At 44.9% G+C, this 17,499-nt stretch overlaps 1 protein-coding gene across 2 annotated transcripts; it reads left to right on the top strand.

The window, feature by feature from the left end:
* The first annotated feature begins 7 nt into the window (after nt 1-7).
* Nucleotides 8-16,394, top strand: LOC129853782 (patatin-like phospholipase domain-containing protein 7). Of its 2 annotated transcripts, none has more exons than XM_055920179.1 (35): nt 8-97; nt 1,103-1,155; nt 1,314-1,400; nt 1,678-1,774; nt 2,043-2,116; nt 2,464-2,555; nt 2,700-2,840; nt 3,175-3,334; nt 3,567-3,647; nt 3,907-4,035; nt 5,277-5,357; nt 5,564-5,690; nt 6,086-6,178; nt 6,382-6,485; nt 7,160-7,318; nt 7,584-7,661; nt 7,982-8,187; nt 8,388-8,519; nt 8,869-8,992; nt 9,213-9,402; nt 9,731-9,880; nt 10,036-10,099; nt 10,233-10,401; nt 11,097-11,279; nt 11,803-11,921; nt 12,464-12,620; nt 12,840-12,956; nt 13,288-13,357; nt 13,586-13,702; nt 13,908-14,056; nt 14,332-14,484; nt 14,661-14,777; nt 15,046-15,130; nt 15,301-15,340; nt 15,845-16,394. In XM_055920179.1, exons 2-35 carry the CDS (start codon nt 1,105-1,107, stop codon nt 15,912-15,914), a joined length of 3,966 nt encoding a protein of 1,321 aa, XP_055776154.1. In that variant the 5' UTR covers nt 8-97; nt 1,103-1,104; the 3' UTR covers nt 15,915-16,394. The 2 variants fall into 2 exon arrangements, with proteins under 2 accessions (XP_055776154.1, XP_055776153.1); XM_055920178.1 differs by having other exon boundaries at nt 15,216-15,340.
* Nucleotides 16,395-17,499: the final 1,105 nt, after the last annotated feature.

The following is a 17,499-nucleotide window of genomic DNA, read 5'->3' as shown; positions in this document are numbered from 1 at the left end:
CCAGATACTGTCAGTGAGTCATCGGGAATTGAAAGACATGCAAGTGTACATAAAACTTTGACAGTAGAGATAGTGGAACGTTAGGTAATACGAGCCAGTAAGTATATTATTGTAGCTAATATTTTCATTTAACCATGTAGTGCAGTGTAAATAATTTGTGTTTATTTGACTGCATGGCTACAGACGGAGTGTCAATGGGCATTGGGCAAGTCGGCATAACGGGACTTTGTCTGTTTGCCGGTCAGCCCATTTAGTTCTGTGTGACAGTGATACAACTCTGGCCATATAACCGTCGACTGCCTGAACCTATGAGCACCAATTTATTAACTGAGATTAAAAGTAACTAATTAGAAATGTGTTCGTATTCTTCCATATTTATGTCGTAGATACATTATAGCTATTTAAGGCAAGGGCGACGTTAGTAGAATGTCATACCTGTGCGAATTGACTGTGTGTCTGTCCGTGATGGGTTTGTTTATCAATATAAGGGCACAGTTAGAGGAAAATACCATACATCCAGATCTTGAAATCAAGCCGGCCATGCACCTGCTCAGTATTTAATGATCTAGGCTAGATCAGGCAAATTTGATATACTCAGGATACTAGGCCCTTTTTGATTCCTGTCATGAACAATCTGTTTACTGGGGTGTGAATGAACTTGTATCTGTGCGAGAGGTCTTTAACGCACAGATACAGGTTCAGGGTGTGTAGTGTAGTAGCCTAGACTTTCTACTTGCTTGTGGGTGAGTCTATTCAAGTATGTGTGTGCAGTGGCCAGTGGGTGTCTCTGGTTACAGAGTGCAGAGCAGGTGCAGACAGACACACTGGCAGTACACACTGTGACTACAGTCAGTGAGTGATACAGTGTTCTCATTTGTAATATTTTTTTTCTTCTCATTTGAATCTGTTTTGTTTTGGCATAATGGTTTTAGGGTTTCAAGAATTCACATAGTGCTCCTTTTGATTAGGCCAATCAGAGTGTGGAAGGACTAGGACATTTCCCTCTGGTTCCTTTTCTCAAACTATGTAAAGAATACTTTATTTTATCTCTTCCACTGTGACTTGGAAAATGCATGTACACTGTTTGCCTTTTTTTGGCTAGGAATGGATGACAAGGTGGATGACAAAGACGAGGACAGCTGCAGTATATACCCGGTAATAAAACCAGTTCAAGGTCTCCCACCAATTCAATAGGTCTACTACCCTGTCTATTACACAGTGTCCGATTCCATTTCTCTATCTAGGCGTAACCTTCTTGATGCCTGGTCGTGAATAGACATCTGTTGAATGTTAGTTTCCTGCTTGTTTTGTAGAGCCTGGTGCCACTTGGCAGTGAAATTAAGGCCAGGATGCAACATTGGATGGAGGACAGAACAGAGACTGCTATGCCATTGCCATTGGTAGGTAGCTACCCAGCACTCTCCTCTCCAGCACTGACTCTGTGAACAGTGCTGTTGTGACTGTTCTTAGATCACCATGCCAGCAGCCTACTGAGGCTGCATCCAAAATGGCACTCTGTTCCCTATAAAGTGTAGGTCTACTAAGGCTCTGGTCCCAAGTAGTGCATTATATAGGGAATAGGGTGCCATTTGGGACGAACTCCTAGCCAATATATTAGATGTCATTGTGGCTGTGGTTTGGTCCACGTCTAATAAATATCTTCTTTTGCCCTCCCAGTGGACTGGTGTGCTGGCCGTAGCTGTACTGGCTGTGTTGGCAGTGTCTCTCATCGGCATGGCTGTGTTTTTATTCTACAGAAGATACAAACAGTACAGTCAGTACTTCCTGCCTCCATTCTCTCATAAATGAAGAACTATTTGATTTGTTTGTTTGTATTTATTTAGAACCACTTGGTGTACCGACCTACCTTTATCTATAAAAGACAGATAATAATATATACAGGCAAATATTTCAAACCAGTAAAATAGTGAACATTGTTCAAGTTCGTCAAGTTGTAATAAAACAAAGAAAGTTATTTAGCTTTAATAGCCATATAGGCCTATGTGTTCATGACAGTATGTGCTGTATGTTTGTTTTCCCAGAGGAGCAGCAGCCTCACTATCGCTTCCGGAAAAGAGACAAAGTTATGTTTTATGGCAGAAAGATCATGAGAAAGGTCAGTCCCACTCCATCAGGCAATCCCTCGCACATTTTGTCTAGAGTGTCTCCCTTAATTGTTTTGTGTCATTTTCAATATAAATAGCACATAGAGATACAGTAAATGACCTGTATGTTAGGCTCTACTGTAGCCTGGTCAAGCAGACCGACCACTGGTTAAGCAGACCGACCATTGGTTAAGCAGACCAACCACTGGTCAAGCAGACTGACCACTCAAGCAGACAGGTTTAATTTCACTTCACTCGTTAGAATGGGAGCTATCACGAGATCAGGCTGGTTTCACAAGGCTAGCTATACTGAATTGATTTAAATTAAAACATCTCTCCCTGTTTTTTACTGTACCAGGTGCAGACCTTGTCCTCTACCTCAACCTCTACCTCAGAGTCACAGAAGCATCGAATCAGGAAGAGAACTAAAGTCCTGTCTATAGCGCGAAAGTGAGTCATGACTACACTGTGTATTCCGATGATACCTGTAGTGATAGCCTCTCTTTTTCTGATGGTGAACAGTTTGTACGAGTTTTGTATGTTTTAAGGATACGTTTAAACACCATGCACGAACCCTAACACTTTGTGTCCCAGAATACTGCGCATTAGGAGGGAGCCCCCCACCCTGGTGGCTAAGGAGCCCCCTCCCTCTTTGCTGGAGGCTGACCTCACAGAGTTTGACGTGCAGAACTCTCACCTGCCCTCTGAGGTGCTCTACATGCTTAAGAACGTCAGGTAAGGGAACCGCAAACACGTAAACACCTAGACTAGGGACACTCAAATATGGACCTCCAGTCTAGTTCCACTGATGATTTTTAATTCTTACCCGTTAGTCAGGGACTGATTTAGACGCAGGGTACCTGGTGAGTGCAATTAACTACCAGGTAAAAACTAAAACCAGAAGTGTAACTGGACCCGAGGTTCAGATTCGAGTGTCCCTCACCTAGACTGAATAAATGATGGGTTGTCATGTTGTAAGGCGCTGCAATACCAACAGTTGTTTTAGCAAGCCCTATAAATGATAACCCCTGTGTAATCCATCCCACTATGGTCTGTGTGCTGTGTCCAGGGTCCTGGGCCACTTTGAGAAGCCTCTGTTCCTGGAGCTGTGCCGTCACATGGTGTTTGTGCAGCTCCACGAGATGGATACACTCTTTCGTCCCGGGGACATCGACGACAGCATCTACGTGGTGCAAGATGGCCGTCTGGAGCTCTGCATACATGAGAGTGTAAGATCCCTACATGCTATATCTGTTGCTGGAGCAACCTCATCCTGAATAGGAAAATGAAGAAGGCCCACACTCAGATAGAAAGGAAAATGTATTCCATATTTGACTACAGTTTTGCCCAAAGATTATGAGGGGACGTGATCTCACCCATTACGCTGCATTTACAACTATTACAATTATGTACTTAAAGTTTGATAGTCAAATGCAAGTAACATGTATTTTGTTGTTATAGGATGGGACAGATGTGGTGGTGAAGGAGGTGTTTCCAGGAGACAGTGTCCACAGTCTGCTCAGTATCCTGGATGTCATCACTGTACGTTACGCTTTCCACTCTCATTTACCCTCTGATTCAGCTAGCGCATGTTTATGTATCCACTGCACTCTGATAAGAACCTAAGACACAGGAGGCTGGTGAGGGGCGGACGATTTGTAGTAATGGCTGCAATGGAAAACCATGTGTTTGAGACCATTCCATTCCAGCCATTAGAATGAGCCTGTCCTCCGATTTTAAAGTGAGACCAGCCACCACTTCTCGTCCTCTACCCCCCCCCCCCCCCCCCTATGCATCCTAGGGTCACTCAGCCCCCTACAAGACTGTATCTGCCAGAGCTGCAACCTCTTCTACCATACTGCGTCTTCCAGCTGCTGCCTTCCACTCTGTGTTTGAGAAATACCCAGAGACCCTGGTCCGTGTTATCCAGGTACTGTTACTATCAGTGACAGACTGACCTAGGATACATCCCAAATGGCACACTATTCCCTGTACAGTGCCTATAGAAAGTCTAGACCCCCTTGAACTTCTCCTCTTCACATTTTACTGCCTTAAATTTTTTATCTAAAAATGTATTAAATTATGTATTAAATTAGATTTTTTTTCATACAGATCTACACAACTTACTCTACATTTTCAAAGTGAAAGAAAGTTATCGAATCTTTTTCAAATTGATAAAAAAAAACTGAAATAGCGTAATTGGATAAATCTCCGCCCCCCTGAGTTAATACTTGGTGGAAAAGCCTTAAGCAGCCATTACAGCTGTGAATCATTTGGATTAAGATTGGACCAACTTTGCACAACTCTTAGGGCAACATATATCCTTTGTTTTTGTTGAAATTGCTGAAGCTCATAATATTTGGTTGGGAATCACTGATCAACAGTAATATTCAAACCTTGTCTCTGATTTTTTCTTTAAGCAGATTTAATTCAGGACTGAGACTAAAATCACTCAACACCTCTTGGAAAGCCATTCTGGTGTGTATTTTTTGCATTCAAATTTGTGTAATTGTCTCACTGGAAAAAAAAACTCTATCCCAAAGTTAGGTTTTCAGAAGACTGAGGCAGGTTTTCTCCTTTCATATTTATTTTGATCCTGACAAACTCCCCAGTCCCTGCCCATGACAAGCGTAACCATAACATGTTGCTGCCACCACCACAATATTGGATTTGACCCAACCCTGTAGTTTTAAATTTAAGCCAAAAAGTTAATTTATTTGCCGTGTTGTCTTGCAGTAGGTTGTGTAGATCTGTAGGAAAGAAGTCTGTTTTAATCCCTTTTTAGATTCAATTTTAAGGCAGCAAAATGTGCAAAAAGTTAAAAAAGTTCAAGGGGGTGTAGATTTCCTATAAGCACTGTAAAGTGCACAACTTTTGACCCGGGCCCATATAGTTCTGGTCAAAAGTAATGTACTAAAAAGGGAATAGAGTGCTATTTGGGATGTGGTCTGTACACAGGGAAATCAGCCATTATATAATATCACTCAAATACTGGAGATTACACCTCTTGCCTGGTTTGTAGGCAACTGTGACATTATTCTGTAGTTACACAGCTAAACCCCAAAAAACTAAATCACTGAGGATTTTGTATTTTAAGACATTTTCAGGGTTCTGCTCTCTTTACTAAAACAGTAGAGCCATTTGTTGCTTTTTTGTTATTGTCCTTTCTAGATCATCATGGTACGCCTGCAGAGAGTCACCTTCCTAGCCCTTCACAACTACCTAGGCCTTACCACCGAGCTCTTCAATGCGGTATCACATACACACACACACACACACACACACACACACACACACACACACACACACACACACACACACACACACACACACACACACACACACACACACACACACACACACACACACACACACACACACACGACTGGGTATTTAATCTTTGAAGGGGATGTATACTCCTGATGGTTCTGTGTGTGTGTTCCATGTGTGTCTTTCAGGAGAGACAGGCGATCCCCCTGGTGGCAGTGCACAGTGTGATAGGTGAAGCCAACCCGAACAGGGGTCGAGACAGACATCAATCTCGGTCTGATGAGTCTGGCCATGAGAAGGGGCCCAGCGACACAGGTTAGTTATTATAGGATGGTCATCTCACTGGTAAATGCCAGCATAGAAACCAATGTTAATTCTAGCTTTGGTTTTGCATACGGTTCCAAACATTCCGGTAACTGTCCCCAAAAAACAAATCCCATTTGGAAGATTCCTGGAATCAGGAGGGAATAAGCAGGATGTCTGGGAGTCCTCCAAGTGGGGTTTCTGGAAACCTGCCCGTTTTTGGAAAGTTACTGGAAATGTGCCACCCTAGTCTGCATTGTGTCTGGATTACATTTGGATTACCATATCATGAAAATATGAATCCAGATGGATAAGTGTGGAGGTTGTTATGTTATGTCACTATGAAGAATGGTGGCTTGCTGGAAAGCAGGACATACTCATGGCATAGCTGAATGGTGTTGTTTCAGAAATTGGAGAGAGGAAGTCCTGTCTTTCAAATAGCAGCCCAACCGCTAAAGGGAAAAGGTCTCGTTCCCAGTCCACTCCTATGGCAGTGTCAAGTAAGCATACATTACCACACACACACACACACTGGTCAGACCACATAGTAGTGACCTGTACCGTACTGTAAATCTTAAGATATTGTGGAGGAATTGCACTTAAGCGTTTGCGTAAGTCGTGTTTTGTGAATCCGGCCCTGTACTGTACAAGCCCTGGTCCGTGTGTCTGAATGCTTTTTGTCTCTCTCCTCACACTCTTTGAGGTGCCACATCGGCTGACCTCAACATGGCGTACCAGCGAGCCAGAGTAAGAGAAGAAGCCGCTAAAGCAGACACACCACCACCAAGTCCCCAGGTCCCACACAAGGTCTGTGATGCACTGCAGATTTACCAGACACGTGTCAGTGTAACAACGTCCATAAGATACATAGAGACATTCCTAGTTATGTCTCTGACTCTCTCTCTGACTCTTCCTCTCTCCCCCTCTCTCAATTCAGTTCAATTCAAAGGGCTTTATTGGTATGGGAAACGTATGTTTACATTGCCGAAGCAAGTGAAATGGACAATTAAACAAATGGGAAATGAACAAGGGAAATTAATTCATCAGAAATGAACACTTAATTTTTTACTTTCGTGAGTTTAATGTTATGTAGACATTTCAAACGTTATATTATTGGCTATGTAACAGTGTTGTAACAATAAATAAGGAGATACGTACAGTTTATGTGTTTATAGGTCACAAATCTTGCTGCTATGGTGGCACACTGGTATTTCACATAATAGATATGGGAGTTTATCAATATTGGATTTGTTCTCAAATTCTTTGTGGGTCTGTGTAATCTGAGGGAAATATGCGTGCCTAATCTGGTCATACATTTGACAGGAGGTTAGGAAGTGCAGCTCAGTTTCCACGTCATTTTGTGGGCAGTGGGCACATAGGCAGACTTGGCTCTCAAGAGAAGATAGGCTATGGCAGCCTCTCTCAATAGCAAGGCCATACTCACCCCCCCCCCCCTCCCCTTTCTCCCTTTCATTTATCAGTCCATTCTGAAGAAGAGTGTGACCATGGTGCACACTCCCTCTGCTGTGTTTCACTACTCTGAGGCTGGAGGAGGTCAGTCAGGTCACATCCACCACAGCAAGGTCAACGCCATCTTCCAGGCTGCCAAGAAGGACCTGCAGCGCCTCATACAACTACAGGTACTGGATGGCTCTCTCTGGGTCTCAGTATAAACTAGAATACATCCAGCAGGCTGGCCCCGGAGAGCCACTGTATGTGCAGGCTTTTGTTCCAGTCTAGAACTAACACCCGATTCAACTAATCACAGTCCAAATGTAAGACTATTTATTCTTCATCAAGACCTGGGCTGGAACAGAAGCTGCACACACTGCAGGAGTTTGGACATTCCTGCCAAATTTTCTGACCCTCTTCTTACCTCCCTATCTCTCTCCCTCTTTCTGTCAGGACCCCAGTCTGCTGGAGGGCAGGGTGACTCTGCGTCAGGTCAAAGCTGGCTGTGTGTTGAACAGCCAGGGGGACCAGGTCAGTCTGTCTGCATGCTGCCTGGTAGTGGTAGACATATCCTTTAGCCCTGGGGCTAGAGCTCATCTCAGTAAAACATCTGCTTCTTCTCTGTCAGCAGCACGGGCAGAAACGGTCAACGTCATTTGTCTTATAACTGCATTTTACAAGTGGTTCATTTATGTGTGTCAAAAGGCACTATTCCCTATAGGGTGGACTACTTCTGACCAGGGCTCTAGTCAAACGTTGTGCACTATATAGAGAATAGGGTGCCATTTGGGACTCGCCCATTGACATTATGTATAGCTGTATCTCCCTGTGTCGTCTGTTCCCTCTGGTAGGATGCAAGTGTGCAGTTTGTGATCTCGGGGGCGCTCCATGTGTACCAGCGGACGATCGACCGTGAGGAGGACACCCTGCTGTTTCTGACTCACCCAGGGGAGATGGTGGGTCATCTGGCCGTGCTGACTGGTGAACCCCTCATCTTCAGCGTCCGAGCACACAGGGACTGCACCTTCCTGTCTATCTCTAAAGCTGCCTTCTATGAGTATGCCATTTTCCTTGTGTATAGACACAGACACACAGATGCAGGCACAGAGACACGCACACACACTCGGATGTCTGATGACAGTATTGTTGCTGTAATTCTCATATTTGTCCCAGACCCTGTTGTCCCACACCCTGTTGGTGTGCATGTTTTTGTGCACAGTAGTTGCTGTCTGAATATGTGAATGTGGGTCTATGTAGGATCATGCGCGAAGAGCCAAGGGTGGTGCTGAATGTGGCTCACACCGTGGTGAAGAGAGTGTCAGGCTTCGTCAGGCAGATAGACTTTGCTCTGGACTGGATGGCTGTGGAGGCTGGCCGCACTGTCTACAGGTACCTGCTGAATAGCATAGAAGTACATATAGAACACTAGAATGTGGCATCCTAGCAACATGATAAAAAAACATCCATCTTGGTCAGGAATTATAGGATCTCTATGCTGAATGGTCTCATATCCACTATCTCCCTCAAATTCAAATTTGGACTTTGAAACCAGTTCGCCTGCTTTTTTAAAATTCTTCTCCTCTAATGAGGGACTGATTTTAGACCTGGAACACCAGGTGGATGCAATTAATTATCAGGTAGAACAGAAAACCAGCAGGCTCTGGACCTCGTAGGGTAAGATTTGAATACCCTGGTCTATCTGTTTCTCTGTCTAACTGCTGCATCCAACCGTTCCTAGGCAGGGAGACAAGTCGGACAGCACCTTCATCGTCCTCAGTGGCCGCCTGCGTTCTGTCATCGCAAAGGATGATGGGAAGAAGGAGTTGACCGGAGAGTATGGTCGCGGTGACCTCATAGGGGTGGTAAGTGCTCTATAATCCCATATTCTTTATGGTTTATGTATTTAACTCTAGCCTGGTCCCAGATCTGTTTGTGCTATCATGTCAATTCCTTGTCACCCATTGTCATGGTTTGACAATGAGTTGGGAAGAGCACAAACAAATCCGGGACCAGGCTAAGTTAACTTCAAGAGATGGAACCCTTGATTATCTGTTGTTCATAGAATTGATGTGGTGTTCTCAGGTGGAGGCCCTGACCCACATGAACCGAGCCACTACAGTGCACGCCATCAGGGACTCTGAACTAGCCAAGCTGCCTGAGGGAGCCCTCAGCTCCATCAAGAGGAGGTATCCGCAGGTAGTGACCAGACTCATCCATCTGCTGGGACAGAAGATCCTTGGAAATATGCAGCAGGCTAACGGACCCTTGGCAGGTTAGTGTACACTACTGTTCAAAAGATTGGGGTCGCTTAGAAATGTCCTTGTTTTTGAAAGAAAAGCACTTTTTTTTTGTCCATTAAAATAACATCAATTTGATCAGAAATACAGTTTAGACATTGTTAATGTTGTAAATGACTATTGTAGCTGGAAATGGCAAATTATTTATGGAATACATTTCTAAGTGACCCAAATCTTTTGAACGGTGGTGTAGATTTAAAATATATGTGTCAGGGGGATAGTGTGTGTGTGTTCTTGTGTTTTGTCTGTGTCAACCACCCATGGTGCATCAGCGATGCCTCTGTCTTCTTTCCTCTGTTGTAGCCTGTGGTCTGACGCTACATTCCCCCAGCAGTAAGTGGGATTCAGGGAGCCCGGCTTCTAACCTGTCCACTGTGACCATCCTGCCTGTGTCAGAGGAGGTGCCTCTTACAGCCTTCACACTGGAGCTGCAGCATGCACTATGTGCCATTGGTACATATCATTACTACTAGTCCTCCTTAACCACTCCCGGTGACTCAAACAGTAGATGTTGGACTAAAAAGTGAACTGCGACTACTAATTATTTTTCACTATAGCTTGCTGGTCTACATTCAGTATGTACTATTTTATTTCTGTTGGACTTTTAGGTCCCACCTTACTCTTGACCAGTGACATCATCAAACAGCGACTGGGTGCTGCCGCACTGGACAGGTAGGAATGACGTAATCATTTCAGGCATGCACGCTGTTGTCTGCGTTAGCATATTTGGGTCAAGATCAACTGGTTGTCATAGTTGAAGGAAACACTTTATAGGATACACACATCTCAACCCTCTCCTCTGTAGTGTGCATGAGTATCGTCTGTCCAGCTGGCTGGGGCAGCAGGAGGATATCCACCGCATCGTTCTCTACCAATCAGACGATACCTTGACCCCCTGGACCCAGCGCTGCATCCGCCAGGCCGACTGCATCATCATTGTGGGACTGGGAGAGGCCGAGCCGACCGTGGGCGAGGTAAACAAAATGCACACCAACACCTCTGCCTTTTTTCTTGAACCTTTGTTTAATCCGGAAAGTCCCATTGAGGTCAGAAGACCTCTTTTACAAGGGAGACCTGGCCAACAAGGGCAGCTCAATAAGAAACAACATATACCTATAGAGCCCTATCTGCCTAATGGGTATTAGGAAAGTCGAGGGCTTACTTTGTTTTATGCAATCTCTATGAAGTGGGATAACTGGTCTACGTGTGTATGTGGGGATTAGGGAAGTCTAAGTGGCTTCTTAATTAACTTCGCTAGGATGAACCCCTGTTAGTAAGACAGTTTATTAGGGGTTAAATGATTGAAGCTTAATGAGGAAGAAGAGAAACAGGGCTTGTCTCTTTCATTCTCTGCTGTCTGATTGACATGAAGGACAAATATCAAAGGACACCCAATCCCTCATCTACAGTGCATTACTTATAAAGCACATGTATGTTTGAAAACATATGAACCTAGTCTTATAGTGCATTACATAAGAAATAGGACATAACTTGGGATGCATCCTAAATGGCACCCTATTCCCTCTAGTCCACTACTCCCTATGGGCCCTGGTCAAAAGTAGTGGCCTACACTAAGAATAGCGTGCCATTTGGGACTCACACTTAACTTAGGTCTCCTCCACTGTGGGTGTGACGCTGTTGTCCCTGTGCCGTGGCCTCTGTCCCCTAGTTGGAGCGGATGCTGGAGGGCAGTGCAGTGCGGGCCCAGAAGCAGCTGATCCTGCTGCACAGGGAGGACGGCCCCCCGCCTCAGGGCACTGTGGAGTGGCTCAACATGAGGAGCTGGATCTCCAGACACCTGCACCTCTCCTGTCCACACAGGGTCTTCTCCAAGAGGAGCCTGCCTAAACTGGTACCCTATATGCACACACATATAAGGCTGACACACACACGCGCGCAGACAGGAACGGAGACAGGCACGCACACACGCGCGGGCAGGAAGGCACGCATACATACACATACACCCCTGTCCTGCCCAAATTTGGTATTTTCCAGTAGTAGCCTGTCCATGCTAGTACACACACACCTCAGCCAGAATAGTCATAGCTCCTCTCACTGACTAGACAATATTAAACCTACTTTTTCAATCTTGGCTTTTGACCTGCAGCTTGGTTCACTTTGCCTCACTGCTCGTATGACGCACGTCTCAGAAGGAAGCCTTTAGATATCATTACTGAGCTTCCTTAAAACAATCTTGACCAAGCTGCTTCCCAAATGGCACCCTATTTCCTATATAATGTATAGCGCTCTGGTCAAAAGTATGGCACTAGGGAATAGGGTGCCAATTGGGACAAATCACACATTTGCTGACTCTTCCCCTCTACCTGTGCTCCTGTGGTGCTGTGCTCCTGTGGTCCTGCTGTGGTTGTCCTCAGAGAGAGATGTACCAGCGTGTGTTCCAGAAGCCTCCAGACCGCCACTCTGACTTCAGCCGTCTGGCCAGAGTCCTGACAGGCAACACCATCGCCCTGGTGCTGGGGGGAGGGGGCGCAAGGTACTGCTAATCTCTTTCTAGACCTCACACTCCAATGTAACAGGCTGCACTATCAGTAGTACCTTTTTAGCTGATTAGATCTGTCATCTGCAGTCGCCACATTACAGATTTTTACAACTGCAATAATCCAAACACCATTCTTTTAGGTTTATAGTCCCTGGTTATGGTTTTCTTGTTTTTTTTGCCCAACTTGAAATCATTTTAATATTTCTAGTATAGCGAGTGTATGGCTGTTCGTGTCATTGTTCACTCTGGATGCCTCTTTCCTCTGTCTACCTTGCTATGAGGCCTCTGTCTTTCGATAATGGCTTTTCTGTCTTTTCTGCTTTCTGTTCTTGTTCCCTTTTGCTCTGGCATGTCCAGGAGCTGGGTCACGGTGGGTATATTCTCTAGTCCCGTCAACACTGCTCCCTCTGACTGTCCACTAAAACGCTTCGTTAGGCTAAACGTCCCCCCTCTTTTACTCACACACTGACTGTGCTTATTGTCCAGTGTCATGTTTTGGACTCTGTGTAACCTACCTGTGGTCCGTGTCCCTCCAGGGGTTGCTGTCAGGTTGGCATCCTGCGGGCGCTAAATGAGGCGGGCATCCCTGTGGACCTGGTGGGCGGTACCTCCATCGGCTCCCTGATGGGGGCGCTGTACGCTGAGGAGAAGAGCAACAGCCATATGAGGGTCCGCGCTCGCGAGTGGGCCATGGTGAGAAGATACAGGACGGCCGAAGCTGGGCTCAATGCATAAGAGGATGTTGTCCTAATCCCAAATGGTACCCTATTCCCCATATAGTGCACTACTTTTGACCAGGGCACTAGTCAGAAGTAACGCACTAAATAGGGAACAGGGTTTAAGACGTAGCCGTTGTCTTTGGCTCCAGAGAAGTTGATCGTAAGGTATCTCTCCACCTCTCTCCAACACCAGGACATGAGGTCCATCTTCAAGAAGGTGTTCGACTTGACGTACCCTGTGACCTCCATGTTCTCTGGGGCCTCCTTTAACAACAGCGTCAGCGCTGTATTTAAGGGCAAACAGATTGAGGTGAGAGGACAGGGGGTTGTAGTCCACACTCCGCTTGACAGGATCCCATTGCGAATAGTGATGGTTTTAATTACGCCTCTATGATCAGTTTTAAAATCAGGATTATTTATTCATCCCTAGATTTGACCCATACTTATGACTGTTGGCTTATGACATCCAGTTAACATGATCTCATCTCATTGCTTAAATGTATGCATAAATAAGACCTTATAGATGCCAAGTCTTGGTCATGATATGGTTTCAGTTTATTTCAGGTCAGCTAATAGTTTATTTTTATCAGCTAAACATTTCTTCTCTCTCTTTCCCCTGCGTGCTCCTCCTACTCTCCTAGGACCTGTGGATCCCCTACTTCAACATCACAACAGATATCACTGCTTCATCCATGAGGGTTCACACTGACGGTCTGTCTGGCTTTATTCTCAATGTCGAAAAATGGCACCCTATTCCCTATATATAGTCTACTACTTTTGACCAGGGTCCATAGGGCTCAGGTCAAAACTAGTGTACTATATAGGGAAAAGGAGGCCATTTGATACTGGTCAAAAGTAGTGCACTATGTAGGGAATACGTTGCCATTTGGGACCTTTGACTGTTGAGGTATTGAACCTCAGCATGCCCTCCTCTTGTAGGTTCCCTATGGAGGTACGTGCGTGCCAGCATGTCACTGTCTGGGTACCTGCCACCCCTCTGTGACCCCAAAGACGGACACTTACTCATGGACGGTGGCTACATAAATAACCTACCTGGTCAGTATTTATATGGCCATGTCTCAAACAACTATAAAACATGACGTTAAAAGTGAGCATACATGTACAGTTATAGTGTACAAGTTAGAGACATTACCTTGCATGTGATGTACACAGTAGATACCATGGCTATTGGTCAATGTTTGTCACTCTCTCTCTCTCTATCTCTCTCTCACCTTCACTTTATATATATATATATATATAGCTGATGTAGCTCGCTCCATGGGAGCCAAAGTAGTAATAGCCATCGATGTGGGCAGCCAGGACGATACTAACCTCACCAACTACGGTGACTCACTGTCTGGCTGGTGGCTGCTATGGAAACGCTTCAACCCCCTTGCAGAGAAAGTCCAGGTGAGTCAGGAGGATGTCAAAAAAATAATGCTCACAACCTAGAATACCTTGTGGTCATTTAGTTCACAATGATTCATATCTGCTGATCACAACAGATCTATCTAGCCTGTTTTAGAGTGCTCCAAGTCCTGTTGACCATATTGGTCCTTTTTGGATGTTTTTCCTGGATAAGCCCTGTTGATGTTGAGGACCCCTGCTACTTTCCTTTGTTGGCTGAGGCACAGAGGCCGACCTGAACTCAGATCTATTTCTGTATTCTTCTAATCCTCTATAAGGTCCTGAACATGGCTGAGATCCAGACCAGGCTTGCTTATGTGTGCTGCGTTCGTCAGCTGGAGTTAGTTAAAGACAGCGAGTACTGCGAGTACATCCGGCCGCCCATTGATCACTACGGCACCTTAGAGTTTGGCAAGTTCGACGAGATCGCTGTGAGTAACTGCCCTCTGTTTCTCACTGAGTGCGTCCCAAATGGCACCCTATATAGTGCACTATATAGAGAAAAGGGTGCCGTTGGGGAAGTAGACACTGTCTCCATGGCTCTCCATCTGTCTCGTCTCATCATAATCTCACCTAATCCCCCCCCCCCCTTCTCCCTCTGTCTCAGGAAGTGGGCTACCAGCACTGTAAGACAGTGTTTGACATGTGGCGTCGTAATGGGGTTGTGGACAAGATGATGAAAGACAGACATCAGGAGGAATTTCATAAGACGAAGAGCGGCAATGTGAGTTAGCTAGTTACACAGACCGGTTCTCAACTGCACCACACCTTGTTTCTATTTCAGATGTTGCAGCAGCTATTCCAACCCCACTTCAGCCTTGGTTGCACATCTCCTTGGTTCATGTTTTTTTTGTGGTCATTTTTGACTGATTGCTTCCGATACTAGCTGTTATGAACTGGACTGTGGCAGTTTCCTAATTTACAGTTACCAATAAATGTTCCTTTAGATTATTGACTGGCATGTGTGTGTGTGTGTGTGTTTTTTTTTTAAGGTGGTCACGTGTCCCAATGCCTCCTTCACTGACCTGGCAGAGATTGTCTCTCGAATTGAGCCTGTCAAACCAGTCCTGGTGGAAGGTGAGAGGGACACACACACACTTCCTGTACCTATTTGGTTCCTGTGTTATTCTCTACACCTTCTCTGTCTTCCTCTCTCCCTCAGAGTTATCAGATGAATACCAAACAGACTATGATGAGGAGGCTATAGAGAGTGCTCTCTCTGACTTTGACATGTCTAATCCCAACAGTGGAGCGGAACACACAGAGGGGGAGGAGACTGCAGACACAGTATGTACAAGGTTGAAGTCCAAATGGCCCCCTATTCCCATTTGGGACGCACACATATACCCACTGAAGCAGGATCCAGGATTACCTTTAGGGAAATTATGCTAACTAGTAAATAAACAATATACCAAGGAATTTTCCAGAGATTCAAAAAACGAAAGTCAAGAGATCAGTTTTACACAACCGATGTTGTGTTGTTTGATCTTCTACAGTAGACAGAGACCATGCTGCTATATCTACTCACCTATTTTTCACTCTTTATCTTTCTCTCTCTCTCTCTCTCTCTCTCTCTCTCTCTCTCTCTCTCTCTCTCTCTCTCTCTCTTTCTACCTCTCTCTCTCTCTCTCTTTCTACCTATCTCTCTCTCTCTCTCTTTCTACCTCTCTCTCTCTCTCTCTCTCTCTCTTTCTACCTCTCTCTCTTTCTACCTCTCTACCTCTCTCTCTCTCTCTTTCTACCTCTCTCTCTCTCTCTCCCTCTTTCTACCTCTCTCTCGTTCTTTCTCAGGATGAAGAGATTCAGATCAAGGTCGGATGTCACCAAACCTCATGACCAGCAAACCGCCAGACAGTGTTGATGATGCATAACATCCATCATATTCATGATGCACTGTTTCTCCATCCGGTTAGCAGTGGTCCGCAATGCCAGTCTAGACTTTTCAAAATGCACTATTTTTTAAAATTATTTTAGGAGATGCTCTACAGTATGTCCAAACATGAATGAAGGACAAATGTACACTTCTTCCTCTTTGACATCAAAAAGGATTTACCCAATCAGGGAGCAGAGATTTATATTATATCACTAATATCGTATCATATACACACCCAGAGGGGAGATGTGAAATGTGAGTTCATGTAAGGGAGCAAAAATAAGCACATACAGTTGAAGTCATAAGTCATACAGTTGAAGTCGGAAGTTTACAAACACTTAGGTTGGAGTCATTTAAAACTTGTTTTTCAACCACTCCACAAATTTCTTGTAAACAAACTAGAGTTTTGGCAAGTCGGTTAGGACATCTACTTTGTGCTTGAAACAATAAATCTTTCCAACAATCGTGTACCGACAGATTATTTCAGTTATAATTCACTGTATCACAATTCCAGTGGGTCAGAAACTGGTGTAACTGAGTCAGGTTTGTAGACTTCCTTGCTCGCACACGCTTTTTCAGTTCTGCCCACAAATGTTCCATAGGATTGAGGTCAGGGCTTTGTGATGGCCACTCCAATACCTTGACTTTGTTGTCCTTAAGCCATTTTGCCACAACTTTGGAAGTATGCTTGGGGTCATTGTCCATTTGGAAGAACCATTTGCAACCAAGCTTTAACTTCCTGACTGATGTCTTGAGATGTTGCTTCAATATATCCACATAATTGTTCTTTCTCATGATGCCATCTATATTGTGAAGTGCACCAGTCCCTCCTGCAGCAAAGCACCCCCACAACATGATGTTGCCACCCCTGTGCTTCACGGTTGGGATGGTGTTCTTCGGCTTGCAAGCCCCCCCTTTTTCATCCAAACATAACGATGGTCATTATGGCCAAACAGTTCTATTTTTGTTTCATCAGACCAGAGGACATTTCTCCAAAAAGTGCGATCTTTGTCCCCATGTGCAGTTGCAAACTGTAGTCTGGCTTTTTTATGGCGGTTTTGGAGCAGTGGCTTCTTCCTTGCTGAGCGGCCTTTCAGGTTATGTCGATATCGGACTCGTTTTACTGTGGATATAGATACTTTTGTACCTGTTTCCTCCAGCATCTTCACAAGGTCCTTTGCTGTTATTCTGGGATTGATTTGCACCTTTCATACCATAGTACGTTCATCTCTAGGAGACAGAATGCGTCTCCTTCCTGAGCGGTATGACGGCTGTGTGGTCCCATGCTGTGTATACTTGTGTACTATTGTTTGTACAGATGAACGTGGTACCTTCAGGCGTTTGGAAATTGCTCCCAAGGATGAACCAGACTTGTGTGTCGTGGTTGAAAAACAAGTTTTAATGACTCCAACCTAAGTGTATGTAAACTTCCGACTTCAACTGTATCATACCATAATAAGCTGGGTCCCATCCTTACAAAGTCACCTGCACATACACAGCGAGAGCACTTCTTTAATGTGCTGCTATTTGCACAGATCCAACATGCTGATGATCAAAACCCCATTGTAGCGAA

This window comes from Salvelinus fontinalis, chromosome 4 (assembly GCF_029448725.1).
Source record: "Salvelinus fontinalis isolate EN_2023a chromosome 4, ASM2944872v1, whole genome shotgun sequence".
Lineage (NCBI taxonomy): Eukaryota > Metazoa > Chordata > Actinopteri > Salmoniformes > Salmonidae > Salvelinus > Salvelinus fontinalis.
This window is presented reverse-complemented; position numbering and strand designations above follow the sequence as displayed.